At 35.6% G+C, this 10,603-nt stretch overlaps 1 protein-coding gene across 1 annotated transcript in view; it reads left to right on the forward strand.

Moving 5' to 3' along the window:
* LOC136846463 (adenylate cyclase type 8-like) overlaps positions 1 to 10,603 on the forward strand; it is a 275,785-nt gene that overhangs the window by 203,783 nt on the left and 61,399 nt on the right. Inside the window, exon 15 of the mRNA XM_067117259.1 lies at positions 2,310 to 2,423. Coding sequence (XP_066973360.1) covers positions 2,310 to 2,423 — 114 coding nt within the window. The remainder of the gene's footprint in view (positions 1 to 2,309; positions 2,424 to 10,603) is intronic.

Here is a 10,603-nt window from a genome sequence, read left to right on the forward strand (position 1 = left end):
AACACAGAGTGACATTAACCTATGACGTCATGAGGCTCCACCCACAGTGAAGAGAAGTATACATATGGGAAAAACGTCTCTTCACTGTGGCTCTGCCCACTTGCTGATGACATTCAGTAATTAATATTAGTACCCATCCTAGGTTTCAGCGATATCAGTGATGGCCGGCATTCTCAATAACTTTATTATTATTATTATTATTATTATTATTATTATTATTATTATTATTATTATTATTATTATTATTATTATTATTATTATTATTATGTGGAGGTTTCATTGCAGCTTCCACAGCAGTTGTTGGGACTAAGTTGTTAGCTTGGAATTCTTCCTTTTTCTTGATATTCGTATTGTTTCTACTTTACAAATAATTCAATGTGTGTAAATTCATCCACATAACGAACCAGTCTATAGTTCATTTATTAGATCTACATCTATTCAGGGTGGGAATACAAAAAGACCATCCATTTGGTTTTACCTCAGGTTTCGTGACTAGCCTTCTATTTGCAGCAAGTCAGGAGCGGTCACTAGATGTAGAATTCAAATGAAAAGCAATGATACCTCATTTCCCTCAATTGTTAGAGATGTAAAGGTCAACACCATTGTTTTATTTCAGTTAATGTAACCCAGTGCTATTTTTCTTTGTTTTTTTATTTATAACATACAGCACCCTAAACAGCGCTCGTAGAGCCTACTCGCTGCAAATAAAAGGTAATGGTAGGAGGCAAGATTTTGAGGGCAGGCTATTATTTACTTACTTAATATTACATTTATATTAGTCAAATGTAACACGATTTATAATGATATGCATGAAAAGGAAAATATATTGGAATCAGTTTGAATGAGGAACATATTGTTATAATCATTGTGTTTTAATAAATATATTTTAGATATACAAATAAAACGTCTAACACTAAACGTAATTTATTTACAAAATGTCTTCATCGTCACTCTGGTGGAAGAGGTCGGGATTGTCTAACAACAGCTCCTGCCCACACTTTTGGGGTGGCCAAGTAACTATTACCCACTCTAGAAATAATTACCTATTCACGCTATAGTAAATCTTGCCACGAGTCTTCTTGCTTGTATACAAAGTGGCAAGCCGTAGCACAAATGCAGTCTTGCAACCACGGGGACAGTTCCATACCCTGCTGGCCATTATCAAATTTGTTGAAGCCTAGACTGTAAGCATATCCATTCACTGCCTACCTGGTGGATGGGCGGAGCCTCATGACGTCATATTACATTTACGTAACGAATTGTTTTAGGATCCTTGTCTGTGATTTTCTCGGTTCCGGCATCGGTGACTTCATTTTACTCTATGTATATCAAAACTATCGAAATTAGGTACTAAATAATACTTGCAAAAATTAGGTAGGTTTATAAAATATACACTTGCCAACTTTCACCTTTATCCGATGCTTTGGTAAAAAGTTGTTGCCGATGGAGATTGTTTGTTTGTTCTTTTACCGTTCATTTGGAAGAATAGATGGGAATAGTTGTGAAGTATGCATTTTGTTGATCTTTTAGTTTTGAAGTTGTAGAAAATAAGCAACCGTCAACTCTGTTGCACTCATGATAGCAGTTTGTAAGATGTTACTAAAGATTGCCCCTTTACAGTAGTTTTGGGCAAGACTTACAAATAATGCAAAGAGCATTTTTGTACACTTAAGGGACCAATGATTGTGTCTGGCATATTTGATGACCATGACAAGATAATAGGGCAACATTCATTGAGTAGTGTGAAAGCGTTTGTAACGTACGACCTTAAAGGGAAGTCATACCTTAGGGAATTTATATTTCTTCTGGCAATGAAAAGAAAATATTACATGATCTCAAGGAGCGGATGCAGAGTAGGGAGACAGGGGTAGGCGTGAGAACCCCTAACCTTTCCTAGAATGCTGTATTCTGACTTAACCAGACCTTACCTTCCTAACTTAACTTAAGGCGCTGTGCCCTAACCTGGACAACCACACCCCCCCCCACCACAAGTAACACTGGATATCCTTGTCTCCCTACTCTGCATACTACCCGATCTCAAGAACACGCCATTGCTGCTGATATATCCCTTATATACACTGAGCAAAACAGACCGTTAATGGTTGTCTTGACTCCTGTCTCCTAAAAGGAGAAAAACCTCAATTCACATTAAATTCTGCCATTAAGCGGCAGATTACATTGATACCAAACGGTAGCCTAATTGATTCCAGTGTTTTATGCACTTTTTTTATTGATGTCAATTTTATTTAATTCTACCCCTAACCTACTCTTGATTTTTAATCTACTTCGTTTTATGCTCTTGCTTCTAGCTGGAGATGGACTGGGATGACGAGACCTTTTTTGAGGAAGAAATCCCAGAGGATGAGGCCACCGAGGTAGAGGTCACCCAGTTTTCAAATGCTCCGTCTAATTTCACCCATGAGGTACTTTTAACTAATGCTTGTGCTGGTTCAATTGTACATTTAGTGGACATGTTTCAAGTTGTCTTTGCATGTAAACTGTACATGAATGAACACATTTGAGCTATTTTAAATACTTCTTAGGGATATTTCGGCTGAATGGATGAATTAGACAATATAGACAAGCTTTCCTGCCGTAGTAGTTATTAATGATTTGTGAAAGAATGAATGCTATTTATAAAGGCCCGTTGAAAACACAAATATAAGCTACTGTTAATCAAAATATTTTGTTGTGCTGCTTTGTGACGCATATTGAAATTGCAGATGTTTTATACAAGTTTTATTATTATAACTTGGGGTTAAGAGTGAGATGCTATTTACTTGCATTTTTTCCACTGAAATACAAGTCATCGCCTTCTATGTAGGAGTATTCCTCAGGGCAGGCTTGAACTGTCAATGAATTAAGTTTTATGCTGCTCTCTGACGACCATCTGTGGAAAATAATTTCACTGGTAAGGTACCAACGTTTTTTGTTGTACATGGATTTGAACAAGTGAAAAAAGGTGTTAGGGACATAAGCGGGTCTTTAGCTACTTTGTTCTTGGTGTTAGTATAACTAATGATGTTGTTCTGTAATAGTAAGTCCTGCAAGGAGTGTGCTCGCTGGTCTTCTTAGCAGTGGAGAGGTTTTTGCAGCAACACAGGAAGGCCAGTAGATGCTAGCTGGTTTCTTTGAAGGTGATTAAGTAATCCCTTGATTATTCCTATATGGTATATACATCGACGCTATCCGAAATGTTTGCAGCATCGAATATATATATATATATATATATATTATATATATATATATATATATATATATATATATGTATATATATATATATATATATATTTATATATATATATATATATATTAAATATATATATATATATATATATATATATGTATATATACTGTATATATATATATTTATATATTAAAATATATATTAAATATAATATATATATATATATATATATATATATATATATATATATATATATATATATATATATATATATATATATATTATATATATATATATATATATATTATATATATATAAATATATATATATATTTATATATATATATATATATATGTATGTGTATATATATATATATATATATATATATATATATATATATATATATATATATATATATATATAATTATATATTAAGCCCTAAAAACAAGGTCAGATAGGGTCATAACCTCCCTCTATATCTTTTTAAGAACCATGTCATATCATCATATATCTCCAAGATTCTCCGGTAGCAGTGGCCAGCATTGGGTCAGCACATTCTTTCTCCCAGGTCAACTTCTCTCTCACTCTATCTATCCTCAAACAAAGGCTTACTGGATTAAAACGCCGAGATACAAAACTAGACTTTATTTGTAAAATTAACGAAAGCATTTCAGCAAAACCTACGGTCATGAAATGGAGTCTCTCATACCCCACAAAAATGGAAGTCAAACTAGAGGAAACTCAGACTCACAATCAATCGAATTAGTGACTCTAAACCAACCAATACTAGTGACTAACACCCCGGTCACAAAGCAAAATAAAAAGGTCATGATTACTAAAGACCAAAATAAATGTCATATAGTATGCTAAAAAACAGAACACCACTTTCCAATATTCACGTCCTCACAGGAATCAACCAGAATTCCTGTTAAGAGAAACATAGCTTACATTAAAACCTGAAATGGTGCATAAAAAAATAAACACTTAAAAAGGAAAAATGCATAATAAAGAACAGAGGGGTTTCACTGCAACGCAAGATGGGTATTCCACATAATGTCTGAAAAAGGTACAAGTGTTAATGAGTTACCTTACATTCTATGGCCATCGGGAAGCTGTCCCTCAACGTGGCTGTCTTATTCACAAACACAGCTCAAAAGAGCGATCACACCAGCCGCAAATCGAAGTGAATACCCATTCTATGGTTCCTCTATAATATATGTATCATTTTTCTTTACCATTTTTAATGCAATGCTTTTCTTGGTTATTTTAATTATCATGTGGTGCAGTACTGTTATAATTCCTCTTTATTAATTATTTCTAATGATAATCACATTAGAGAGCTCACGTATGCACACATTCACTTAATAACCCCTCCCTTGAAGCGTGACGTCACCGCCAGGTTCAGTGTTCGAAGGGCCCCGCCTTCTGAACCCACAGGTATCGCAAAGCTTCCATCCATGCATCCTGGTCGTGACCGGAAGCCATGAATGAGCGGCGTTGGATACCTGCTGTCTCTAACCGTGGAAAATACCAACATCAACATAAGAGTAGAATCCACTTGCACAGTAAACACGTTTTCAAAGGCCAGAAGTTAGTCAGCTTAATCAGTAATAGGAGCTCGGCCCACCTACCACTGGGCGTCCTCGCCCAGGTACAACAAATATCCATAACGAAAGTTCACTAGGGGCTGGCTCAAAAATCATAACAAACAATATGCACTAGATATGAAAGTTACTTGTCTCGCATGCATCTCTTCACATCTTGAATTCTTGATGATCCAAATATCCTGAACAGCTTGCAACTGCACAAGCCCATGTTGAATGCAGCACGCACGAATCCTTTGCGCCAAACAGATGTCTCCCATCAACGACGGTGACTTGTAGACGTCCCGCCCGACATCTCCCAAAAGACCGTGGATCCTCTCATGAAGGCGCAGGCGTAGAAACCTGCAGGCATAATGTAGGTGTCCTCCATATCCAACTTGTATCCGTTGAGGCTCATAGAAGTCATTCCATAAGGTGCTGCTGCGAGGAAGTGGTGTATAACATAAGTCGGTCATGTCGACGGTCAACCCAAAAGGTACATAGTCTACTCACTATCCCATACTATTACTGAACCATTAAAACCACTAGGGAAAGGTCGTATGATATAGCTATGAAACAATTTCAAGTTACTAACTGGAATTTCCACAAGCAACCCCCTATCAGGTACACCAACTTTTAAGATACTACCGATACAAATTCTGCCCAGTAAAAATTACCTGAGAAACATACAGATATGCTACATTCATTAAAGTCGATTCTAAACACCCGAGAGGTAGAATATCTCCCAAAATTTGCCCCTTAGGCTTGGCAACCACTGCCTTAATCTGTGTTTGAATCTCTGATGACACGGATGCTGCTTCTTTCTCGGTATTCAACAAGGTAGTTTGATCGGAAGATAAAGCTACCGTACATCTAAGTCTCCCCCCTTCCTATCAACTGTGACCAATAACCCATTTAAAGAAGCCCTTAAAGTCTCAAAAACCTCCTGTAATTTATCCTTACTATCTTGTAAAGTCATCAAAGTTTTACCCTGGCTAGGAAATACTGCCGATACCTGTTCAGTTCTAACCAAATTAGCAATTGACATACTGGCAATCGAGCCTATGATCATAATGGCCCTCTTACTCCTCCTAGAAGAGAACTGAAAAGTCAAAGCACTTAATTTGGAAGCCATGTTAGTCTTCTTAATACTATCCTGAACCCTAACCGCCGTAGCATTAAGTTCCGTTAGCCAACCCCGTAACAGATCAAACAGATTTAGTCCAATATTTATCTCACCCAAAAAATTCCTAAGCAACAGAACTTTATTCTCAAACTCTGTACTCAAAGATTATACTCAAAGATATTGCGTCAAACAACAACCACATATCATAATCCTCTTCTATAATAACACCTGAGCCTAACTTCACTATTGAATTAGCCCATGCCACGACCCCCAAAGTCATGAGCATACGAAACTTCAGCATAAAAAAACAAAACAAAATGAACCTATAAGTTACCAGATCTCGAAACAGAAAAAAAAATTAAAAAAGGAAACCCATATATCTATAAAACCCTATGGTATTTTACACCTAATTTTAACTAAATACTGCAACGCACAAAAACAAAAAGCTGAACTAGAACTATTAAAGATTCGCATAACTCTACAGACCAACGTCCTTCCCAGTTAAAAAAAAAAAAACTACAAGTCACACCCCTTTACAACCCATTAAAAAACAAAAGAATTAACCCATAAGATTCCCATTAACCTGTCTTTTTAATTTTAGATGTATGTGTCAACCGAGACACTCCAGTATTTTCATGTAGAACCACAAATCTCTTCCCTTTACTTCTGCAACCCGAAAAGGACCTTCAAATTTAGGAACTAGCTTATAGTTCAATTGATTCCTAACATTTATTTTCACAAAACCATATCTCCCACCGCAACTTTAATCCTATCCGGCTTTGCATTGCTCCTATCAACCATATCCCGAGTTTTTGCTTCAAGATTCTTAGCAAGACGCGCATATCTCCCTTTAGCAGTAGAGACTAGCGCTTTCACCGTATCATCCCCCGATGGAATAGGTAATAAATCAAACGTGCCCCGCTGCACTGGGTGACCAAACAGCGCTTCATTGGGAGACATTCCAATGGTATCACTAACCATAGAATTGATGCTATGCTGCACCTGTGGAATATATCGATCCCAATTTACATCATTGCCCTCTACAGTCATTCTGAGAGCCTCAGTTACCTTCCTGTTTGCCCGTTCACATGGGTTAGCTTCTGGTCTATAGGGAATAATAGTGACTTTACGAACGCCCATTACATCCGCAAGATACTAACGTCTCTCTCCCATTATCTGTGATCAGCACCTCAGGAACCCCATAACGACAAATATATCCATTAAAGAATGCAACTGCCACCACCTCCGCTGTTTTATGCTTCAAAGGAAAAATCTCTACGAACCTAGTTAAGTCGTCAATGGCCATAACTAGATTCACAGAAATTGGATAACACGTCCATTTGGACTCTAGAGAAAAAAACCTATTTACAAGAAACGACCCTCGATGGCTTACACGCATTACAAAATGAGCAACCCCTCTCAAAGTCTTCCTCTGACGTGAGCATATTCTTCCAAAAGAATAATTGTCCCCGTATATTCTGGTACATCTCAGTACCCAAATGCGGACTGCATATCCAGAACCGAAGACACTAAACTAGGAAAAACTGTTTGCGTCGTATCACCCTTATCCTCACTATTTCTCATTCTGTATTTAATCTTCCTAACCAACAAATTACCCTCTAATTTAAGCCCTGCAAAAGGCAACTTATAAACCTTCCTAACTAATTTCCCGTCTAAGAAACGCTTTTGCATCTGCCAAAATCTCATCCTCATCCTGTTTAGCTGTCTCTAACCGCGGAAAATACCAACGTCAACATAGAGTCCACTTGCACAGTAATCATGTTTTCAAAGGCCAGCAATTCGTCAGCTTAATCAGTAATATATATATATATGTATATATATATATATATATATATATATATATATATTTTATATATATATATATATATATATATATATATATATATATATATATATATATATATATATATATATATATATATATATATATATATATATATATATATATATATATATATATATATATATATATATGTATATATATATATATATATATATATATATATATATATATATATATATATATAAAAGAATTAAAGCAAGATCAGTCCCATCATTGGTGTTCCCCACCACAAGTTAATAATTATTAAATAAAAGTACTGAAATGTTGTAATACTTCCATTTATATCTTCATATAACAATTTACTTCCATTTCTTTTATTAGCTATTTGAAAACGATCAATCTATCCGCCTGTCACATATATATAATACATATATATGTGCATATAATATATATATAAGTATATATATATGATTTGTGTGTGTATGCATGTATGGGTGTGTATATACATATATGTATATATTTATAATGTGTTATATGTACTGTATGTGTAAATATAATTATGTATATATATGAATAAATATATATTTTATATATATAGTATATAATTATATATACATATATACTGTATATATATAAATATATTATATATAAAAAATATATATAAATATGTATATATAATTATATATAAATATAAATTATATATATATATGTATATATATATATACATATATATGTATTCACACATACACAAACACACATACTGTATGTATATATATATAATATATAATATATATATCTGTCCGACTGTCCAATCAACCCGTCACTGCTCGGGAAAACTCTGAATGACAACTGATAAACCTCTCTCTCTCTCTCTCTCTCTCTCTCTCTCTCTCTCTCTCTCTCTCTCTCTCTCTCTCTCTCTCTCTCTCTCTTGTTAAGATAGTTGCTTCAATTACATTGCCCAGCATTTTATATTTCACCCCTTCTCACCTCCCCTTCCTATCAGGGCTGAACTTGTACTTGGAGGGCATCGGGAGTATCACAATTCATCTCAGTTACCTCTAAAACTATGGATTGGACAGTAATAGCTGTTGTTTTCAGTTATTTTTGCATGTCACCCTCTTTGCCCCCCACCCCTTTTGGTGCCAATGATGTCTTACCCTCACAGTATTCTTTTCCAGATAGTAAGTCATATGTCTACCAAAATGAGGTATGTTGAATTTGTAGAGTTTATTTAGTTACTAAGCCTACAGGCAGAACCAGCCCCATTTCAGGAAATCCCTTCCCACCCCCACACCCCACCCCACCCCACCCCACCCCACCCCACCCCTTTGGTGCCCCTTTGATGCTAGTGATGTCTTACCCCCACGGTATTCTTTTCCAGATAGTAAGTCATATGAATACCAAGTTTGGTTGAAATTGCTCAATGCATTTCAGAGTTATGCTGGAACATACACACGTGCACACACACGTAGATAGATCCATTTATATAAATATATATATATATATATATATATATATATATATATATATATATATATATATATATATATATATATATATTTATATATATATATATATATATATATATATATATATATATATATATATATATATATATATATATATATATATATATGTATATATATATATATATATATATATATATATATATATATATATATATATATATATGTGTGTGTGTGTGTGTGTGTATGTATATATATACATATGCATATGCATTTTGGTGCAAAGTTTTTTTTGTACGTAGATTTCATTGATATCTCACCTCAATACTATTTCTGCTACCCTGAATTTCATTGTAGCTTGTTGATGAGTTGCATGGCCTTTTGTATCTATTCTGGCTCTTGGATGGGCCTAGGATTTCTCTCTCTCTCTCTCTCTCTCTCTCTCTCTCTCTCTCTCTCTCTCTCTCTCTCTCTCTCTCTCTCTCTCATTGTTCATGAGTTTATGGTGAAAAATACAACCCATTAGTTTCTGATGAGAGAGTCAAGAATTTCTTGGTTCCCTACCTAAAAGAATTATTGGGAAGCCATTTGAGGTGCTTTTGTGCCCAGTTAGAGGCCTACGGCACCAAATTGAGAATCTAACCTCTTAGGCCAGTTTGTCAGGTCTCTTTGTAGTACTGGCAGACACAAGGTTTCCAAGAACAATATTTCTGGCTTCATGTAGTGAGCAAATGGACAGAGCTCACAAAGTCAGGGGCACATGCCCATCCCTAGCCTTTCAGAGAACATTTTCAGTTACATAGGCAATGAAGGCAGGTGTTTGGGAGTGCCGGAGTGCCAGACTACCTTTATCTCATTTTACCTCAGTGGTGTTTACCCACAATTCCTTGGATCCTTCTCCCTAGAACTTGTAGTGGCTGCTGAGCAGCTTGTGTAGTCACCAGACTCCTTGTGCACAAAATCTCTTCTCACCTAAGGCACTTTGGTAACTAAGGATGGAGGTTGAATGGGTGAGTAACTAGCACTCTCTTCTTTCTTCCCTCCTCTCTAAGGTGGCGGTTAGGCTGAGTACATCCTAGGAAGGACATGATGAAGGTAGATTTCACAATTGGGAATCCTTCCTTAGGTGAGGGGGTAGGGGTGGTAAAGTTATCTATGATTGGCCCAGGTATTATCTGCCTTCCAACTTGTGCTCCTGTCTTCAGGGCAGCACTTGATTCTCCAATGTTTTCGCAGAGTAAGATTGCACACATACCTCATCTGGCTCAGGGCCCAGCAATCATGCATCCCCATACCAGATTGTACAGTAATTTTGTCAGTCGTTTGAGAGATTATCCTTCATCCAGAGTGAGTCTCCTACATAAAAGGTAATGGTTTGCATTTACATCGACACAGAAAAAAATCACAGATTTTTTAAGTAATTTGTATTTTTAC

This window comes from Macrobrachium rosenbergii, chromosome 15, assembly GCF_040412425.1.
Source record: "Macrobrachium rosenbergii isolate ZJJX-2024 chromosome 15, ASM4041242v1, whole genome shotgun sequence".
NCBI classification, from domain to species: Eukaryota; Metazoa; Arthropoda; class Malacostraca; order Decapoda; family Palaemonidae; genus Macrobrachium; species Macrobrachium rosenbergii.